At 55.4% G+C, this 21,778-nt stretch overlaps 1 protein-coding gene across 1 annotated transcript; it reads right to left on the reverse strand.

Moving 5' to 3' along the window:
• Positions 1 to 7,898: 7,898 nt before the first annotated feature.
• On the reverse strand, positions 7,899 to 20,954 carry ASB10 (ankyrin repeat and SOCS box containing 10). The gene is made up of 6 exons (XM_062193807.1): positions 20,645 to 20,954; positions 20,207 to 20,474; positions 14,840 to 15,359; positions 8,550 to 8,663; positions 8,108 to 8,293; positions 7,899 to 7,972 (listed from the first exon to the last, which is right to left on the reverse strand). The coding sequence occupies exons 1-5, from the start codon at positions 20,952 to 20,954 to the stop codon at positions 8,108 to 8,110; spliced, it is 1,398 nt and encodes a 465-aa protein (XP_062049791.1). The 3' UTR covers positions 7,899 to 7,972.
• Between the last annotated feature and the right edge of the window lie 824 nt (positions 20,955 to 21,778).

Genomic DNA, 21,778 nt, shown 5'->3' on the forward strand with positions numbered 1-21,778 from the left:
TTTCAGGGACATTCCTTCCAGCCAGCAAAGCTGTGTTGGCCAGTGTCAGGCTGATGTACTTAAAGTCAGCACCCCGAGAGGCTGACATGGTGGCACAGCAGGTTAAGCCACCACCTGTGATGCCGGCATTCTTTATGGGTCCCGGCTGCTCCACTTCCCACCCAGCTCTCTGCCAAGGCACCTGGGAAGGCAGTGGAAGATGGCCCAAGTGCATGGGCCTCTGAACCCATGTGGGAGACCCGGATGGAGTTGCAGGCTCCTGTCTCAGCCCTGCCCTGGCCATCACAGCCATTTGGGGAGTAAAGCATCAGATGGAAGACACCTCTCTCTCTCTCCCTCTCTCTCCCTCTCTCTCCCTCTCTCTCTGTGTCCCCTTTTCTCTCTGTAATTCTACATTTCAAATGAATCCTATAACAAAATCAGCACCCTGAAAGACACTGTCGCCAGGGTGGGACTGAGAAAGAAGGTGGGAGTCGGGGGGGGGGGGTGCTTTCTTTGGCTCTGTCTCGACTGGCAATTCATCAGAGAGGTGAATGAGGAACAGCGGCATTGCCATGAACTTCTGGTCTCCCCTGGCTCTGTGTTAAACTCAATGGAAGTGCAGAGAGACAAGTCTGCTGGGAAGATGTCACTGGAGAACGAAGAGGTGCCTATGCTGAGGTCTGGGCACCCCAACTCACTACTAAGGGGAAGGATACATCTCTGTCTAAAGATGCTCTTCAGAACAACCTTCTGCTAACTTAACCAAGACCTTCACCATATGGATACAGAAGACCAGACTTTAAAAAGTGTTGTCCTTAAGAAGTGAGAGGTCAAGTCCTCGGTGTGATGGTTTTTTTTTTTTAAAGGATGTATTTATTTATTTGAAAGTCTGAGTTACACACACACATACACACACACACACACAGAGAGAGAGAGAGAGAGAGAGAGAGAGAGAGAGAGGTCTTCCATCTGCTGGTTTACTCCCCAACTGGCTGCAATAGCTGAAGCTGCACTGATCCAAAGCCAGGAGCCAGGAGCTTCTTCCAGATCTCCCACACAGGTGCAGGGGCCCAAGGACTTGGACCATCTTCCACTGCTTTCCCAGGCCATAGCAGAGAGCTGGATTGGAAGTGGAGCAGATTGGACTCGAACTGGTGCCCATATGGGATGCCAGCACTGCAGGTGGCAGCTTTACCTGCTATGCCACAGCACTGGCCCCTGGTATGATGGTTTTACAGTGTTAGATACCTGCTATGGAGGCTTACTGATTTGACTAAGTATTGTGGAAACTTTAGGCTACAATAACTGAAATTAAAGCTGTGTAAACAGTCACAACACCAATCAAATAAGGCATGAAGAGCCATTTAAAAAAAATCATGGGCCCGGCACTGTGGTGTAGCAGGTAAAGCTGCCACCCACAGTGCCGGCATCCCATATGGATGCTGGTTCAAGTACTGGCTGTTCCACTTCTAATCCAGTTCCCTGCTAATGTGCCTGGGAAAGCAGTAGAAGATGGCACAAGTGCTTGGATCCTTGCACCGGTGTGGGAGACCTGGAGGAAGCTCCTGGCTTCGGATCGTCCCAGCTCTGACAGTGGTGGCCATCTGGGGAGTGAACCAGCAGATGGAAGACTTCTCTGTCTGCCTCTGCTTCTCTCTAACTCTGCCTTTCAAATAAATAAATCTTTTTGAAAATCGCATTCAATCTTTACGTAGGTAATAAAATAACGTAATAGGTGACCCCCAAAGCTCAGAATGATACACATCAACACATCTTCCTCCCACCAGTCCTTCCAGCAAAAGGCCACTTTAATAAGTCTGTCACTCTCTGTTGGGACAGAATGGATCATACACATTGTCAAGGACTCCAGGTTAAAGACGTTCTGATCTTGACGTTTGTCACCTGGCTGAAGACAAGAGCTTGTTGTTCAGAATGTGGGTTCTCCACTCAGCCTGGCGTACAGAGCACAGGCTTAGTGCCAACAAACCCCTACGGACCAACGCTGAACTGGGACGAATGAGGCCACAGGGTCTATGTACTGGCCTGGAATGGCCCAGGTTTGTTAGATGCTGCGTTTTATAACCCCTTTATACCTTCAGCCCGTTGCCTTGCTTTGTGAGGTCACGAAGTGCGACTTCCTGGTAGGCTTGGTACTCAGTGGTGTCACACACGCGGTGGCTGCTGCAATTGCCCACTTCCTTTCCCTTTCCTTTCAACAAGCATGGAACTGAGGCCACATTAAAGGAATGGAGTACCAGTGAGAGTGAAAAGATTGAGAATTAAGTTCCTGTCTGGGGAGGTGGTGGCATTGTGGCACAGAAGGTTAAGCCCCCGCCTCCAGGGCCAGCATCCCATATGGGTGCCGGTTCGAGTCCCGGCTGTTCCACTTCCAATCCAGCTCCCTGCTAATGCGCCTGGGAAAGCTGCAGAGGATGGCTCAAGTGCTTGGGCCCCTGCACCCATGTGGGAGACCCAGAAGAGGCTTAATCTACTCTACCACAGCACCAAACCCAATAAAAAGTAAATCTTTTTTAAAAAAGTTCCTGTTCAGACCACTCACTGGGCCATGTGGCTTTGGCCCATCTTCAATTTAACTTTTCCGTCTGTGAGACAGTGATTAATATCTACTCTGCTAGTCAAAAAGCAAGGATCAATTGATATGAGAAAACAACTTCCAAAACAAGTTCTTCTTGCACTTAATAGACAAAGAGTAGGGGTCGGCGTTGTGATGAGGTGGGTGAAGCCACTGCCTGCAATGTCAGCATCCCATGTGGGCGCCGCTTTCAAGTCCCAGCTGCTCCGTTTCTGATCCAGCTCCCCACTAATGCACCTGGGAAACCAGTGGAACATGGCCCAAGTTCTTGGGCCCCTGTCACCCACATGGGAGAGACCCGGATGGAGTGCTAGGCTCCTGGCTTTGGCCTGGCCCAGCTCTGGCCATTGTGGCCATTTAGGGAGTGAATGAGTGGTTAGAAGAACTCTTTCTCTCTGTGTGTCTCTGTCTCTCTCTCCCTCTCTCTGTAGCTCTTTCAAATAAAGCTGACACCTGGGACACCCACATTCCCAGTTCTGAATGCCTGGGTTCAAGTCCCAGTTCTGCTTTCAAAGCAGCTTCCTGTTAATACACACCCAGGGAGACAGTAGATGATGGCTCAAGTCCTGGGGCCCCGCCACCCATGTGGGAGACAAGGATGGAGCTCCAGGCTCCTGGCTTTGGCTTGGTCCAACCCTGGTTGCTGTGAGGCATTTGGGGAGGGAAGCAACAGACAAAAGATCTCTCTCAAATACATAAAAATTAATAACAAAGAAGTTCAAAAAGAGCTCCTTCTTCTCACATCAGCACCAAGGCCAGATGCTCCGTCTCATCTGCTCGGAACTGGCTGCCTTCTTCACCAACCGAAAACTGCGGTTCTGCTGAACCAGGAGCAGGCCGATTCTGAGCAAGCGCCTCATCCCGTTGTCTAGACGCGCTGCTTTAACTGGCCACAGGCTCTGACTTGTCCTGCTCTGGCTACTCCACCCCTTTGGGAAATGCTCCTATGGCGGAGTTTTCTTTTTAATCTAAACCACATCTCTGCTTGGGCCTACGCCAGACTTCACCATTCGGCCTCTCCTTCATGTATTGGCAAGCAGTACCAACGAAGCATTCAAAAGCCAGAGCCGACAGGTCTCTTCCTCCAAGTTACCGGCCGGACAAAGTCCTCTTTCGGTGGTCAGCGTCGGGCCCTGTCCGCGGGTACCCTCTGGTGGCAGCAGCGCTCAACTGCAGACACCGCGAGGGCGGTGCGGGGTGCTGCAGCGCCCCCTTGCGTTCTTCAAGCACATGCGCCGAGGGCAATGGGACCAGGAAGGGGGCGGGGGCGGTGAGCGCACAGGGTGCTTAAATTGTGAATGCACTGGTTGGACAGGGCGGGAGTTGGAGGGGGATGTTGCACCTAAGTGTCTTATAGACTAGTATGCACGCATATAGGTTTCTGTCTGTTGTGTCCAAGTACTTGAACTCTGTGTGTCTTGTGCTCAGCATGTGCTGTGTGTGTGAGCCCTCCCGTTCACATGTGGGTAGGCTGGTGGTGGGGAGGTCCGTGCCTCCAGTGCAGGGCGGAGTCCTCACAGAGGCGTGAAATTGGTTTGGAGCAAACACATTATGGAAAGCAATTACCGGGGAGAGGTTCTGGGCCCGCGGGACCAGCAGCCAGGAGGCTGGGGAGGAAGCTCCCTGGCTCACAAGTGTCTGGATGTCTCACCCCAGAAAGGATCTTTCTAGCACTGCCTTGCTAAGAGGACAAGGCATGAGGGTGGGCACAGCCCCCTGGTGCTGCTCACCCCACACCCCTCCTCCCCTCCCTCTTCCTGCGAAGGGCATCCTATGGAGCTCTGGCTCCTGGATTCCGCCTGGCCCAGCCCCGGCTGTTACAGCCATCTGAGGAGTGAACCAGCAGATGGAAGACCTCTCTTTCTCTGTCTCTTTCTCTCTCTGTCGCTCTCCTGTGAGATAAAAGTTTTCCAAAGAGGCATCCTGTTATTCCACACCCTCCCCATACAGTCAGAACCCCTCCCTTGGAGAATACACACTTGTGAATTCTTCCCAAACTCCTGCCCTGTTCTCTGCCTTCCTCTCCACACCTGCAGCTTCTGCTCCCTCACTTTTTTTCTTGAAAGATTTATTTGAAAGGTGGAGTTACAGAGAGGCAGAAGCAGAGAGAGAGAGAGAGAGAGAGAGAGAGAGAGAGAGAGAGAGGTCTTCCATCTGCTGGTTCACTCCCCAATTAGTCGCCACAGCCGGAGCTGTGCCTATCTGAAGCCAGGAGCCAGGAGCTTCTTCCAGGTCTCCCACGCAGGTGCAGGGGCCCAAGGACTTGGGCCATCTTCTACTGCTTTCCCAAGCACATCAGCAGGGAGCTGGATTGGAAGTGGAGCAGCCAGAACTCAAACCGGTGCCCATATGGGATGCCGGCACTGCAGGTGGCAGCTTTAACGGTTACATCACAGTGCTGGCCCCCTCACTTGTTTTGAATCGGTTTCATTGCTCCTTGTATTCTAGCTAGTTGTTCACACACTTGTTTCACAGGGTAGACTGAAAATCCACTGAGGACAGAAGCATGTCTTATGCATAGCAGGGTAGCTAGGACCTAAACCCGGCAGCTCAAGAAGCGAATGAGATTAATTAGGATTTCCATCAAAAGCATCCACAGGACTCTTGGGAGGGGCACCCCCTTGAGAGTCAGGATTCTCTTAGGGAAGGGCTCCACACCTTTCCCAGGCCAGGAATCCCGCATGCACGTGTCCAGACCTGATCTCGCCCCTGAGCTGCAGACCCACAGATCCAAATGACCTCTGAGCACAGCCCCCCGTAGGGGACGAATAGGCAGCTGCGGTTGAACATACCCAACACAGACCTCTGGACTCCTGTTCCTTTCTCATCTCCCCACCTTTGGTAATCAGCGCCGTCACCCATCCAGTCGTTGGAGCCCAAACTGCTAGGGGTCACCCCATTGATGTCTTCCTTCAAGCCCCATCATCGCCCCACCTGCAAACCCCATCAGTTCTCACCGGCTACTACCCCAGCTCTTGCCTGACCACTGCTGTGGGGACCACCTGGTCTCTCTGATTCTCCGGCCAGAGCGATCTTCTGATACCTAACCCCCTTCATGCTATCCCTGCCCCTTCCCCACTCTGCTCTAACGGCTCCAAGAGGAAGCAGCCTGGTCACTCCTCTGTGGCACCCCCCTTTGGCGTCTCTCTCCTCAGTGCTCCCCACCATCTGATGCTGCCCCCTGTTGGCCGTTTCCTGTTCCCACTAGCAAGCAAGCTCCAGTGCATCTGCCCGCCTGTGGTGCCCAGAACAGGGTGGGTTCTCAAAGGATCCTCACACCCAGGACAGTGTGGGATCTCCAAGAGAGCCCCCCCCCCCAGCAGGCCCTGGATAGTGAAGACCCTCCCCCACTACTTCCTGACCTTTGACCTTCACCCTTGTGACATGGGGCCGGTGGACTCAGGGTCAGCCCGGAATTTCTCCAGCTGAGGGTCCCACCCATTAGCAGACCCTCCATCTGGCCTGGCGCCCCCAGGCCCCGGAGTGGTGCCCCTGAACCTTCAGTCCAGACAGGCAGGTGGGCCCCGGGTCCACCACTCACCTCCACTAGCCTTCTCATCTGCCTCTCACCGTCCTCCAGGGCTTGGCACTCAGCCCTCGCAGCCACCAGCTTCGAGTGCTCCAGGCCCAGCACCCAGCCTCGCGCCCTCCCGCTCCCGCCCTTTGACACTGCTAGCTCTGGCACATGCGCACTCCAGAGCCCTGGGTAATCTGTCCGGCGACCCTTGACATCACACGTCACAGTGCACCTGATTGGCTGCTCTGCGGCTTCCCACAGCGCCCCCTTCCGCCTGTGGTTGCTGGGCCTCTGTTAAGTTTCCTAAAGTCTTGGGACTGCAGTGGCCCTCAGAGACCCTGCTGCTTTCTTGTTTTACGGGTGCAGAAGTGTGGGCTCAGAGAGGGCAAGTGACTCATGTTCCACTATATGTTAGTGGCAGGGTGAAGACTAGAACCCGGGTCTGTCGGCTCAGTGTCTGGTTGCCAAAGCTGCATTTAACAGCGAGCGCCCAAAGGAGGAGTGAGCAGGTGCTGCGGCACAGCAGGTTAAGCCACTGCTGTGACAGCTGCGTCCCATATGGGAGCACCGCCCGGAGTCCTGTCTGCTCCACTTCCGATCCAGCTTCCTGCTAATGCGCCTGGAAAAGCAGCAAATGATGCTTGGGTCTGAGAGACCCAGATGCAGTTCCTGGCTCCTGGCTTCCCCGTGGCCCAGCCTGGGCTGTTGGGGGCATCTGGGGAGTGAACCAGAGAATAGAAACTCTCTCTCTCTCCACTGTTACTCTGCCTTTCGAAGAAATAAATCTTCCAAAACTTTTTTTATTTATTTATTTTTATTTATTTGAAAGACAGTTACACACACACACACACAGAGAGAGAGAGAGAGAGAGAGAGGTCTTCCATCTACTGGTTCACTCCCCAAATGGCCACAATGGCCAGAGCTGGGCCGATCCAAAATCAGGAGCCAGAAGCTTCTGCTGGTCTCCCACACGGGTGCAGTGGCCCAAGTCTGGGCCATCATCTACTGCTTTCCCAGGCCACAGCAGAGAGCTGGATCGGAAGTGGAGCAGCTGGGACTCGAACCGGAGCCTATATGGGATGCCGGTGCTTCAGGCCAGGGCTTTAACCCACTGCGCCACAAGGCGACCCCCCAAAACTTTTTTAAAAGAGGTGGCAAGAGCCAGGTGTGCAGCCAGTGGTGCCTGGCATCCAGTGTCAGGCAATAGGTGGGCTCTGTTCTGCTCTCCTGGACCTGAGCCTCGCCCTGTCACCCAAGTTGTGGTTACTCCTCCCCGCTAGGCCCCTGCCCCTGGTGACTCTCCTGCCGTCTCCCCTCCCCTCCTGTCCCTAGGCTTCCTTTACTGTCTGGCCTCCTCTTGTGCAGCGGCTCTGCCCCAAGCCACTCTGGCTCTGCCCATTCTTCAGTCCTTCTCTGCCACCGTCTCACCTGGTGGCCATTCTGCCATTTCAGGGGTCCCCAGGGACAGCTTGGGAATCCCTCACCGCTTGATGGCTGCCAAAGTGGATAGGTGAGGTAGCCAGAACTGTGGGGGCAAGTGTGGCCCCCCATAAGTCAGTCCACCCTGACTCCGTATGGGCTTGCGGAAGGCCTGTTGGAGATGGCGCCAGCAAACAGTGGATTTTTAATGCACGTACAGAGTTGGCTGGGCTAGGGGGGCCCTCAGGAGAGCCCCAAGAGGAGTGTGTCACTTGCCATGAGTCCCAACTCCTTCATCACATGTCATCTGGCTGCTGTGGTCTGCCTGCCTCTCTGGGTTGGGGATAACAGCAAACCACACCCACCCACGGAGATGACGGGGCCGCCTGGCCCTGGCCGGTGCAGAGGGGGTGCCCCTGGCAGACTTGGCATCCACTTCCAAGTTCTCTCTAAAGGCACATCTGCAAGGAGAAGTGTGGATGCTGAGGAGTCTGGCGGTCTGGCAGTGGGTGGGGCGAGGGCCCATCCCGACCCTTCTCTTACCTCCCACCGACCCCCCATCCACCCTGTCCCCAAACGCTGTGACCAGGCCTCACCTAATAGAGCACATCTTCAAAATCGAGCTGCAGGTAGTGGAGCAGACGGGGCGGCAGGGGGAGGCGGGGCAGGGCATGGGCCAGGCAGCCGGCCAGGTGAGAGCGGAGGGCGCAGCGGGTCAGGTGCTGCAGCGAGCGGGGCTGCCTCACCAAGGCGAAGAGGGAGGCGTAGAAACGCTGGTGCTTCTGGAAGCAGAAGGAGGGGCTCGGTGAGGGGCAGCCTGGGCAGATGGCACCCGTTCCTCCTAACGGGCAGGGCAGCCACCACTGTGGTGTCTACAAGGAACCTGCTAGAATCAGTGAACACGTTGGGTGTTCGCTCTGCAAGTCCTCTTCTTCCAGGACCTGAGTGGGTCTCTGGGGGACTGGCAGGGCTGCGTTGTTGGGGGTGACAGCCCCTCAGGACTGGGCTGAGTGACTGCCCAGGGTTCTGGGGTCTGACCTGCAGAGTTTCAGGGGGCACCAGCCCCACGGCCTCCTCAGGAAGCTGCACGACGCTGTAGGTGTTCATCAGGACCTCGATGGTCCGCGGGGATGTGCACCAGCGCTCCAGCACCTACAGGAGGCAGAGACGAGCCAGGCTCCCAACCGGCCCATGCAGGCTGGCCAGACCACTCTAGCACAGCTGCTGTGGCTTGCGTTTGGTCCCCCAAAAAGACAGATCGAAGTTCTAAGCCCTGGTGCTGACAATGTGCCCTTTGGAAATGGGGTCTTTGCAGATAGACTCGGGTTACGGTGATGTCGCTAGGGTAGAACTCTAATTTAGCCCTGGTGTCCTTGTGGGTTCCAGACCCATCCAACAGCGGGGAAGGCTGGATGACAAAGGCGGGCATTGGAGTGGGGTCTGCAAGCCGAGGATTGTGGGCAACCACCAGAAATTAGGAGACAGGCAGGGGACAGCGTTCTCTCAAGGCCTGCCGACACCTGGGTTTCACACTCCCAGCCTCCACAACAAAGGGCCAAGCTACAGCTGTCTCGGGAAGCCGACGGCTAACATTTCTGTTGTGCCTCACTGAGACGCTTTCCAGGGATGAACACTTGATCCTTGTACTGCTCAGTGTGAGCTCTTGCCCTCAGTTTGCAGACAAGTGAAACCGAGGCACTGGGAAGTCACATAACTGCCCTGTGGAAGGTCTGGCAGTCCCAGCCTGGCAGAGCAGCTGCTTGCCCTTAACCACTGCACCATCCTGCTCTCCTGCCTGCCTCTGCATGGTCTGGGCTGGATTTTCTGCCAACCTGAAAGGGACCCCAGGCCACGAGTTGGAGATGTTCAGCAGATAAAAATCAATCAGAGGCCAGCGCTGTGGTGCAGCAGGCTAAAGCCATGGCTTGAAGTGCGGGCATCCCATATAGGTGCCGGTTCTAGTCCCGGCTGCTCTGTTTCTGATCCAGCTCTCTGCTATGGCCTGGGAAAGCAGTATTAGATGCCCAAGTCCCTGGGCCCCTGCACCCGTGTGGGAGGCCTGGAGGAAGCTCTTGACTCCTTTGCGGCCAACTGGGGAGTGAAGCAGCGGATGGAAGACCTCTCTCTCTCTGCCTCTTCTTCTCTCTTTGTCCAACTCTTTCTTTCATTAGCCTAGTGAGCTGCAGCGCTGGCCAACTTTCTTTCTTTCTTTCTTTCTTTCTTTCTTTCTTTCTTTCTTTCTTTCTTTCTTTCAAGATTTTATTTATTTATTTGAGAGGTAGAGTTACAGACAGTGAAAGGGAGAAACAGTGAGAAAGGTCTTCCTTCCATTGGTTTACTCCCCAGATGGCTACAAAGGCTGGAGCTGTGCCAATCTGAAGCCAGGAGCCAGGAGCTTCCTCCTGGTCTCCAACATGGGTGCAGGGACCCAAGGACTTGGGCCATCCTCCACTGCTTTCCCAGGCCATAGCAGAGCTATATTGGAAGAGGGGCAGCCAGGACTAGAACCGGAGCCCATATGGGATGCCAGTACTGCAGGCAGAGGATTAACCTACTGCGCCATGGTGCCGGCCCCTCTGACTTTCAAATAAATAAATCTTAAAAAAAAAAAAAAAAGATTTATCAGAGCAAGCACTTGGTGCAGATGTTAAGGAACTGCTTGGGATGCCCCTATCAGAGTGCTGGGTTCAAGTCCCTGTTCCACTTCCACTTCCTGCCTCCTGCTAATGGGTACTGGAGAGGCAGCAGGTGATGGTTGAAGTGTTTGGTCTATGCCACCCACGTGGAAGACCCAGACTGAGCTCCTGGTTCCTAGCTTCAACCTGGTCCAGAACCAGCTATTGTGGGGCAGTCGAGGATGGAAGGTTCTCTCTCTCTCTCTCTCTCCCTCTCTCTCTCTCTCCCTCTCTCTCTCTCTCCCTCTCTCTCTCTTTCTCTTTTCCTTTCTCTCTGTAATTCTGATTTTCAAACTAAAAAAAAGCCCAGTCAATATATGGAGCAGAATCTTCCCAGTTTGGAGAAAGGGTCTTGGGCTCTGTGGTGAGGGTAAGGCGCCAGGAGGGCACTGAGTGAACAGGGACAAGCAACCAGACGCCTGGTGTAGGAGGCCCCATGGCAGCTGTGAGGGTTTTTGGTAGGAACGTGAGTGGGATGAGCTGGAGCCAAATTCATTCTTTCACGTTCTAATTCAGCAAATATTTACCGAGGGCCTGCCATGAGCCCAGCACCGGGGATCCATCGGTGAGGAGAACAGACAAGAAGCTTCTATTTCAGAGGGGAGACATTACACATAAATCGGCACTCGGGGACCCGCTACTGCAGAGTGGGGTCAGGGCACTGAGCGTGGCTGGGGAGGGCACCGTCCTGGATGGAGGGGTGGGTGGCTTGGTGCAGTGAGGAAAAAGGCTATACATGCAGCCACAGCAGCCCCGGAGGCACCACCCATATGGCCAGCACATGGTCAGCAAGGCAGCCACAGGCCAGACACACACAGGTGCCAGGATGCCTGTGGTGCCTGCACTGGGACCCTGGTAGCTCCTCCATGCTTTCTTCACTCCAGCTCCTACTGGCCCTCAAACTGCAGGCAGTCACCACAGAGCCTGTGCAAGATCTGAAAACAGCCAAGTGCCATCTCCCAGGCAGTGCCCCCCACTTAACCTGTGCCTACCCCAAACACACACAACTGCATATAACATGGGAGCGGGGTGGGGGAGGGGAGCTGTTCAATCTCCTGCGTCTAAGGAGAGCTGCTTCTGCCTGGCAGGCTGGGGCAGTGGGGGTTGTGGGAGCAGCTGGAAGGCCATGCTTTGTCCAAGGCACAGGGTCTTTGGAGCAAACGTTTCATATACCCAGGCCCTCTGATTCTTGCTCTGTGTCTGGGCTATGCATACCATAGCTACCATAGCCCCATCTGTCCAGGGCAGGCCTCTCTAGCCAACTCCTTAGAGATAGGAAAGAGCATGCTGGTGACTGCTACTGCTGTCTGCTGTCCAGGCTGGCCTTGTCCTCCTCCCTGGCCCCAGGTATCCCTGCCTCTACACTCTGCTCAAGAGGCTCACTCTGGGGGGGCCGGCGCTGTGGCATAGGAGGTAAAGCTGCCATCTGCAGTGCTGGCATCCCATATGGGTGCCGGTTCAAGTCCTGGCTGCTCCACTTCCAATCCAGCTCTCTAGTATGGCCTGGGAAAGCAGTACAAGATGCTCCAAGTCCTTGGGCCCCTGCACCCACGTGGGAGACCTGGAAGAAGCTCCTGGCTCCTGGCCTCATATTGGCACAGCTCTGGCTGTTGTGGCCAATTGGGGAGTGAGCCAGCGGATGAAAGACCCTCTCTCGCTCTCTCTGCCTCTCCTTCTCTCTCTGTGTAACTCTGACTTTCAAATAAATAAATAAATCTTAAAACAATAAAGAGGCTCACTCTGCCAGGAATGCTAGCTCCTTCTCCTGCCTTCTCTCCGAGAAGTGCCTTGTCCCAAGTCCTGCCTCCCCCAGGAAGCCTGGACAGCAACTCCAGCCTGCATTGTTTCCCCCATGTCTAATGATACCTTCTATTGAGATGGTGCCTAATAGCACAGCAAATGCTTTCACAGACATTATTTAATGTCAGAATGTGTAATGCCAGCTACCAAGGTATCAAGCACTAACTGGAGGTTAGTCCCTGACCAAGGGCACATTTGTGTTAATTTTACTTCCCACACTAACCCAATAAATCAGGTGCATTGCTTTAGCTGTGTTTACAGATGAGAAAACTGAGACTCAGAGAAATTAAGCAACTTGTGTAGGCTCACACAGGTGGGGTGGCTGGCTATGGGGCCTGTGCTCTTAGTCACTGCTGGGGGCACTGAAGGACCCCAAGTAAATCTAGCCTGTGCATCCTCCCTTCCCCATTTGGCCCCTACAGCTTTTCATCCCTGGAAGGTGGAGTCTGTATCACACACAAGGAGCTTGGGATTCAAAGAATTTCGGTGACTTGCCCACCGTTGCACAAATAAGCATCCAAGGCAGACCCTGGGGGCAGGGGTTCACCACAGCTAGGTCCCTGCTTGGGATGCCTGTCCCCCTCATCAAACTGCCTGGTTCAAAGTCCCAGCTCTGCTTCCAATCCAGCTTCCTTTTTTAATTTAATTTTATTTTTTTGGACAGGCAGAGTGGACAGTGAGAGAGAGAGAGACAGAGAGAAAAGTCTTCCTTTTCCATTGGTTCACCCCCAATGGCTGCTGCGGCCAGTGTGCTGCAGCTGGCGCACCGCGCTGATCCGAAGCCAGGAGCCAGGTGCTTCCTCCTGGTCTCCCTTGTGGGTGCAGGGCCCAGGGACTTGGGCCATCCTCCACTGCCTTCCCGGGCCACAGCAGAGAGCTGGACAAGAAGAGGAGTGACCAGGACAGAATCCGGCGCCCCAACCGGGACTAGAACCCGGGGTGCCGGCGCCGCAGGCGGAGGATTAGCCAAGTGAGCTGCGGTGCCGGTCCCAATCCAGCTTCCTACTGCGCTCCCTGGGAGGCAGCTGTGATTTCTAAAGTCCTTGGGTCCCTGCCACCCACATGGGAGACCCAGACTGAGTTCTAAGCTCCAGGCTTCAGCCTAGCACAGCCCTGGCTATTGCAGGCATTTTGGGGAGTGAATCAGCAGATGGAAGAATTTTTTTTTGAAAACTTATTTTATTTTTTGAAAGACATTTACAAAGAGAGGTAAAGGCACACAAATAGAGAGAAAGAGGTCTTCCCTCCGCTGGTTCACTCCCCAAAGGGCCAAAACGGCAAGATGAGCGGATCTGAAGCCAGGAGCCAGGAGTTCCTTCCAGGTCTCCCACGTGGGTGCAGGGGCCTAAGCACTTGAGCCATCCTCTACTGCTTTCCCAGGCACATTAGTAGGGAGCTGGATTGGAAGTGGAACAGCTGGAACTTGAGCCGGCGTCCATATGGTATGCCGGCACTGCAGGCCAGGGCTTAACCCATTGTGCCCAATCTGTCTCTCTGCCTTTCAAATAAAATGAAAATAAATAACTAAATAAATATTTTTAAAGCACAGCTCCTGGATCCAGGTCTCCTGAGTGCCAAATCCAACATGGCAAATCCTAGAGAACTGGCTGGGGCTGGCCCGTCATCACCGAGGGTCCTCCTTGCAGGACAGGAGCCCTGAGCCAGCGACCTGCTGATCACGAGAAAGGGACAGTTGGGACCTGCTTGCCTGCTAGGTCCCCAAGACAGGCTCAGGAACAGAGCAGGGCGCTGGGCAGCCCTGTGGGGTCCAGGGGAACCTTTTGCTGCAGCCTCGCCTCGCCCTCCTCCCACCCCGCCCGACGGGGAAATCATTAGCTGTCAGAGCCGCAGTCAGATTACAGGGAATTACTCGGCTCCTAATTATCTGGTGTTAATAGGAGATTAATTAGTGTTAATTGTTGATTTTCTTGTATTTTCCCAAAGGGGAGACCAATCTGCCGAACTCTCGGGCTGTTTAATTATTTGGTCTTGCTTAGGAATCCAGACAGATGCTTCGGTGTTCCTGAGTGAAGGGGCAAGGCGGGGACAGCAGGGGCGGGCCCAGGGCAGGGACAGGCTGAGCAGCACAAGCCCCGTTGTGGCGGGGTGGACAGGGGATCCGCCCACAGCCCAAACCCATCTCCCCCATCTCCTCCCAGCATGGGTGACCCCACCCCAGGCCCAGGCTCCCACTGGGTGCCCTCCTGAGCTGACTCAGCATGGGACAACCCCTCCCCCCTGCCAGGCATCAGGAGTATAGAGCTTCAAGTGAGACCCTGTACAGTAAAAACCTGACAGAGAGAGTTGGGGCTTCCCCAGGCGTTGGGACAGCGGCCGCTGTTCTCGGAAGACGGGATCTTGGCTGTTTTCGCATGTTTGGGAGGCCTTGAGAGAGGGGTGCACGCTCTGCCCTGGCCAAGCCTCTCCTGTGGCCCATGGTGCCTCTCACTGGTGGACTGCACTGAGGGTCAGCGCCACCTCAGACACTGCCTTTAGCCGCTCGCTACCCTCAAACCACACCCTGCCGTCCACATTGGCTCTGACCCCTTCTGTCTGTTCAGATCCTTTAAAATCTGGCCCTACTGCTGTCAGTCCTCCTGGATTTCACACACACACACACACATGCACACACATGTACACACATCTATGCATACGCAGGGGCATGCACACAAATGCTGCCTGCTGGCACCCTCACCCATACTCCCACGTGGGCTTTGCATACTTTGTTAATGAAGACAGAGGAACTGCTTTACGGCCCATGTTCCTGCTACATTCCAAAGCAAGCTGCAGCACGCTTCTAAGTCCCCTGTCCCCTTACCAATGTGGCCCTCTCGTTGCCTCCAGCCTTCATACCTTGGGGAGGGCCCCCGGCCAGACTCGGACAGCGCCATGGTTGAGCAGAGCCCGTACCACGCGCTCTGGGCTCTGGGCCAGGGCTGCTGCCGGGCCCTGCAGAGCACAGTGCAAGGCTGTGTGGCCCCCGTAGTCCATGGCATTAGCACTGACACCACAGGACAGGAGCAGCTCCACGACGGCCGCGTGGCCACGGCGACAGGCAAGGTGCAGGGGCCGCAGCTTATCCTGGTCGGCAGCGTCGGCGTCCGCTCCAGCCGAGAGCAGCAAGCGGCACAGCTGGAGACAGCGGGTGCTGGTGGCCTCGGCGTCAGCAGGGCACTGGCAGCGGGCATCGCAGGCGGCCAGGAGAGGAGTCCAGCCTTCAGCATTGCGGGCATTGGGGCAGGCCCCCCGTCTTAGAAGCAGGTCTGCCAATTCCACGTGGCCAAGCCGCGCAGCCACGTGTAAAGGGGTCTCCTCTTCCTCCTCAGACCGACCGTCCACTCTCGCCCCAAACTTTAGGAGCAGCTCCGCACACCTGGTGAAGGCGAGATGGAGGTGGGCACAGACCCCTGCCTTCCTGCCAGCGTGGGCAAAGCAAACAGCAGGGCCCGCGGATGGCTCCTGGTCCTGCCCCCCCCACCTTGGCCTGTCACTGGCCATTCCAGCAACATCTGCAGGACCCCCAGTGACTTTCTTTAAAGCATCTTTCCGCAGGAAGAGACTGCTCGTTCCTCTGTAAGCGGTCACCACACAGAGCAGGTGTGCTTCTAAGGGCTGTGCGTGGATCAGCTCAGTTCACGCTCACAACTGTCCCACTCACACCACAGGGGAAGCCTCCGAGCCTCTGCAGGCTTCACACGGCGAGCCAGGGGAGCACCAGGCACTCAGGGCCACGGGTAGCAGGGCAGCTTGAGGGCTCAGTGTCCTGGGACTAGGAGGAAGCTGGGGCCTGGGGCCTGGCAGGGGCCTAAATGGAATTGGGGGGAGTGGGATAGAGAACAGCAAAGCCAGAGGTGACGGACCAGACTGGCTTTAAATGGCTTTGGAGGGAAATGGCACAGGGGCGGGGCATGAGGGTCACAGCGACAGGTGCACCAGCACTCAAAGCTGAGACAGCTTAGCTCCATGGAGCTCCAGTTTCCTCAGGTGTCATATGGGGACAATTAATAAGACATCGGTGGGTGCCGGCACTGTGGTATAGTTGGCTAAGCCTGTGCCTGTGGCACCAGCGTCCCATATGGGCGCTGGTTCAAGTCCCAGCTGCTCCTCTTCTGATCTAGCTCTCTGCTTAGGTCTGAGAAAGCAGTAGAAGATGGCCCAACAGCTTGGGCCCCCGCACCTGCGTGGGAGGCCCAGAAGAAGCTTCTGGCTCCTGGCTTCGGATTGGCCCAGCTCCGGCCATTGCAACCATTTGGGGAATGAACCAGCAGATGGAAGACCTTTCTCTGTCCTTCCTGTGTCTGTAACTCTGCCTCTCAAATAAATAAATAAAAATGGCACCTTTGGTGGGGGTGTGGGGTGTGGGTGGAGACAGATCGCAGGCACTCATTACATCTTCCTGGACACCTTCTGTGTGTTTGAGGTTCTCCATAATTCTAAAAGCACATTCATTCACTCAAGAAAGGAAGGAGTGATTCTCACTGGGGTGACCTTGGGGAGTCTGGGCTGCAGCACGGCCAGAACTAGAAGTGTGGGACTGTACAGAGCCCTGCTGGCCCACACAGCAGCCGCCACTTGTGCTGTGGCTAGTCCTACGGGACATGTGCTGTGAGGTCAGTGCACACCAGCTTTGAAGACTTAGTACAATAGAATGTGAAATATGGAAAACCTCTATCTCTGTGTGTCCCTCTCTGTTGTTCAAATAAAATTAATAACTCTTTTAAAAAAAAGCTTTAAAAAGTTCATGGAAAATTCAAATTATCCTTTTAAAAATATTTATTTTTATTTGGAAGGCAGAGAGATGGAGAACAAGATCTTTCATTGGCTGATTCACTCCTCAGATGCCCCCCAAGAGCTAGGGCTGGGCCAGGTCAAAGCCAGGAACCAGGAACTTTATTATTATTATTTTTAAAGATTTATTTATTTTAAAGTCAGAGTCACAGAGAGAGAGAGAGAGAGAGAGAGGGAGGGGGGGGGGAGATCTCCCATCGGCTGGTTCATTCCCCAAAGGGCTGAAAGAGCCAGGACTAGGCCCGGTCAAAGCCAGGAGCCAGGAGCTTCCTCCAAGTGTCCTGTGTGGGTGTACAGGTCCAAGCACTTGAGCCATCTTCCTCTGCTTTCCCAGGCCATTAGTAGAGAGCTAGATTGGAAGTGGAGCAGCCGGGACACAAACCAGTGCCCATATGGGATGCTGGTGGTGCAGGCCGTGGCTTTACTGACTATACCACAGCACCGGCTCCCAGGAGCCAGGAACTTAATCCAGGTCTCCCGTGAGGGTGGCAGCAGCCCAGTACCTGAGTCAGTATCTGCCCCCTCCCGGGTCAACATTATCAGGAAGCTGGAGTTGGAAGCAGAGCTAGGACTTGAATCCAGGCCCTCCCATATAGGATGCTGGTATCCCAATCAGTGTCTTCTTTTTTTTTTTAAAGCTAATTTTGAAAGATTCATTTTATTTATTTGAAATTCAGAGTAACAGAGAGAAAGAGATGGAGAGACAGAGAGAAAGAGATCTTCCATCCACTGGTTTACTCCCCTCAAATGGCCACGACAGAGCTGGGCCAGGCCAAAAGCAGGAGCCAGAAAACTCATCCAGGCATCCCACACCTTCCAGTGGGCCATCTTCCACTGCTTTCCCAGGCACTTTATTATCAGGGAGCTGGATGGGAAGTGGAGCAGCTGGGATGGAGACTGACACTCTTCTACAGGGTCCAGCACCACAGGCAGCATCTTAACCTGCTGCCCCTAAATACCACACTGCATCTTATTCAAATTGATGTCACCTGTTTAATGGGTTTTTGGCCATCCATGTTCAGAGCAGCAGAGTAGCCAAGAGGGTGGAAGCAACCCAAGTGTCCATCAACGGATGAATGGATAAAAAGCATATCTACACGCAATGGGGACAGTGTGCAGGAGGCTGACACCAGCATGGCGTGGCTGCGTCACTCTGTGCTCAGCTGCAGAAGGACACATGCTGTAGGTTCCAGGTACACGGAGCACCTGCAGTGGTCAAATCCACAGTGACGGAACATGGAGTTGGGGCTGCCAGCGGCTGGGGCAAGGGGGATGGGGAGCTGGTATTTCATGGGTCAGGAGTTCCAGCTTTGCAAGATGAAGAGTTCTGGAGATAGAGGGAAGCGATATTTGTGCAACGGTATGAACGTACTTAATGCCATTAGACTGAATGCTTACAAAGGGTCAAGATGGTAAATTTTATAATTTTATGTTGTGGCTATTTCTTTGCAATTGGACGCATTATTTTTACCTGTTTTTTTTTTTATTATTTTTTTTGATAGGGCTACTAGAAAAAATTTAAATTGCTGCTACGGTTTGAATGTGCCCCCCAAAGTCCACTTGTTAGAAACCTAGTAGGGTCCGGCGTTGTGGTGAAGCTGGTAAAGGCACCACCTGCAGTGCCGGCATCCCATATGGGTGCTGGTTTGAGTCCTGGCTGCTCCACTTCTGATCCAGCTCTCTGCTATGGCCTGGGAAAGCAGTGGAAGATGGCCCAAGTCCTTGGGCCCCTGCACCCATGTGGGAGTCCTGTAAGAAGCTCCTGGCTCCTGGCTTCAGATCAGGGCAGTTCTGGCTGTTGCGGCCAATTGGGAAGTGAACCAGCGGATGGAAGACCTCTCCCTCTCTGCCTCTCCTTCTCTCTCTGTGTAACTCTTTCAAATAAATGAATAAATATTAAAAAAAAATAGAGACCTAGTAATTGGAAGGGGGTTGGCAAGGTGGTTAAGATGTTGCTTCCCACATTGGAGGGCCTGGGTTCAAATCCTGACTGTGCTCCCAACTCCAGCTTCCTGATAATGCACACCTGGGAGGCAGCAGGTGATGGCTCAAGTGATTGGGTCCCTGCCACCCATGTGGGAGACTTGGATTGAGTTCCTGGCTCCTAACTTTGGCCTGGCCCAGGTCCAGGTCTTGAGGGCATTTGGGGAGAGAACCAGCAGATGGAAGATATCTCTCTGTCATTTTCTCTCTCTGTATCCCTGCCTTTCAAATAAAATAAGTAATTAAGCAAAAATCTGACAATCCCCATAGGGATTTATTATGGGTTGGAGGTGAGGCCCTTAGGAGGTAATTAGGTTAGAAAAAGTGATTAAGGTACAGCCCCCGTGGCTTTATAAGGAGATGAGGGGCTGACAAAGCCACTAGCTCTGTTGCCCCCTGTGACGCCCTCACCAGATTATGATGCTGCACGAGGCCCTTGCTGGATGCTTAGCTCCTGCTGGTGCCTTGAACTTGAACTTGAACATCCCAGACTCCAGAACTGTGGGCCAAAGGAATTCTACACTTTTTACAAATTACTCAGTCTCAGGGATTTTGTGATAGCAACAGAAAACAACCGTGAACGCGGCTCCCAGTAGATGTCTACTGGATCACCCCCACAGACAACTCCTGGAATCCTCTGGAGGCTGAGAATGTTAACGACACCAGTAACCATGTGACAGCCTTCAGAGGCGGAAGGTGAAGCCAGCAGCTTGCGGTGAGTGGAGGGGCCTCTGCTGCAGGCAGAGTTCGTTCATAAAGTTGCCAAGGCTCCTGAAGCTTGGATTCCACGTTCACCAAAAACTGCCTGTGGCGGGGACTCGGCTCCTGGGGCTCCCTGTACGGAGGCTGACATTACCTGGGTCCCCGGAAAGGAATCCTCCCTGCAGTAAACACCGCATGGATGCACCGGGGTGTCCCCATCCTGCCTCTTGGAAGTCAGCTTGTGAGAGCCCCTTTATCTGAGGGTGCTCTGCCCACACAGAAGTCACACCTGCCAAGCTGAGAACCAGACCCTCCCACAGGGACACAGCAGGCCCTGTCCAGCCTGTCTGGAGCACAGGCCAGTGAGCCCCCTGAGGGCAGGACCCCCAGATGGTCGCTCCTGTATTTAGCACAGGACAAGCTTAGACAAGATACAGACTTTACAGTGACACCCCTTCCCCAGGGGAGGTTTACATCTGAGCCCCTGCCACAGCCCTCCCTCCCCCTGGGGAACCAAAAAACTGTCCCAAGTTCAAGTTCAGGTCACTGCAAAGTTCTGGGGCAGGGGGGAGAGGGGTCTGTGGTTGGATGGCTTGGATGGGGAGTTTTTGCCTCCTGATCCCTGGCCCAAACCCAACTCCCCCCCCGCCCCGAACCTACTGGCCCCTGACCCACCCCCTGATCCCTGAGAGGGTCTCCTTGTTCTCCCTGAGAGCAGACTCGGGCCCGGGGTGAGGAGTCACTCACTCAACGGTGCCAGCCCCCTGGCAGAGATGCAAGGGGCGTTTCCCATCCTGGTCTGGGAGGTTGGGGTCAGCGCCCGACACGAGCAGCACATGGACACAGGCGGCGTGGCCGGCAGCACAGGCCTCGTGCAGGGCAGTGCGGCCCCCGGGGGCGCTGTCCGGCCGCGCTCGACGCCTCAGCAGCAACCGCAGAACGTCCGTGTGGCCGCGGCTGGCTGCCACGTGCAGCGGCGTGGTCAGCTCCTCTTCGTAGGTTAGGGACCAGAGTCCTAGGGGAGAGAGGGACATGGGCCTCAGATGCCGATGGGAGGCAAAGCGCGGTCTTGAGCAGGATGAGACGGCAGGGGTGGGACGAGGGCGCCCAGAGCTGGGGCTGCAGCCTCCCCTCTCCCGCTCAGGACCCCCTCTCAGGGCACCCCCACCCCGCCCCGGCCCATACTCAGAGCACGGATGTTGAAGCGGAAATCCCTCCATCGCTCTGGGTCGCTGGTGTCAAAGATGGAATCAGGAGCCAGGCCGGTGCTGGAGTCCGAGAGGATGTGGGAGACGGAGCCCACGTCCCCGGCCAGCAGTGCCTGCCAGAAGTCGAGGGCAGGTCCTGTGGCCGTGCGGGTGACGATGGGTGCCGGGCCAGACTCAGGCTGCTCCTCGGACCCCCTATTGGGCTTCTCCACCAGCCTGGCACAGAGGGCGTGATTGTCACCGGGCGGCCCTCCCTGCCCCCGGCACTCCTCCGGGGCCCAGCTCATGAGCACGTGGGGAGGGGTACAGAGGCAGAGGCCACCCGGGTAAAAGGAGGGGAACCCAGACCGACGGAGGCAGAAGGGCTCCCTGCGCCAAGCTCCGGCTGACCTGGCCACGCGGTGCAGTGTGAGCTATTCTGGGCTCCGCATGACTTCCCTCCCGGGCCAAGGCTAGGGCTGGCCGGCAAGCTCTGGGGTGGGGGAGAAACAGCCAGGGGCTTCTCCTTTCCCTCCAGCCCTGCAACCTCTGTGTCCGAGGCCATGAGCCCAGCCCCCGAAGGCCCCCCCGTGGCCCCCTCACCCCTCTGGTGGCTGGTCCAGCGAGGTTCCGCAGCCCGGCTCTCCAGCAGCAAGTCGGCTGTACTACAGGGGGGGAACAGCTCCTGCAGCCTGGCCAGGTCCCCTGTGTAGAGGGCATTCTGCAGGGCCATGTCACGGCACAGCAGCGGGCAGGCCGGGGCCGAGGGGTGGCACCCCCGTTGGTGTGCCCCCTGGGCAGGAGACTGTCTTCCCTTGGGCATGGCTAGTTTCTAGGAGAGAACCCGGAAGCAGTGGGACCCAGCCCAATGCTGCTGGTGGCCTGGGCAGGCGGGCGCTGGGCCCCGAGCCAGGTGGGCCCAGTGTGGGAGGAGCAGGCAGCGCAGGCGGTCAGCGGTCAGCTATAAATAGCCTCCAGCTGTGCCAGCTGCTCTGGGGTTGGGGTAGGGACAGGGGAATTAGGGAGGAGCAGGAGACCAGAGTGCGGGGGGAGCCCTCCACCCCCAAGCTCCACCCCCAGGGCTCCAGGGCTAAAAGGGCCCATTCCCAGTCACACTATCCGACCCACCCAG

Source organism: Lepus europaeus, chromosome 5, assembly GCF_033115175.1.
Source record: "Lepus europaeus isolate LE1 chromosome 5, mLepTim1.pri, whole genome shotgun sequence".
Taxonomy (NCBI): Eukaryota; Metazoa; Chordata; class Mammalia; order Lagomorpha; family Leporidae; genus Lepus; species Lepus europaeus.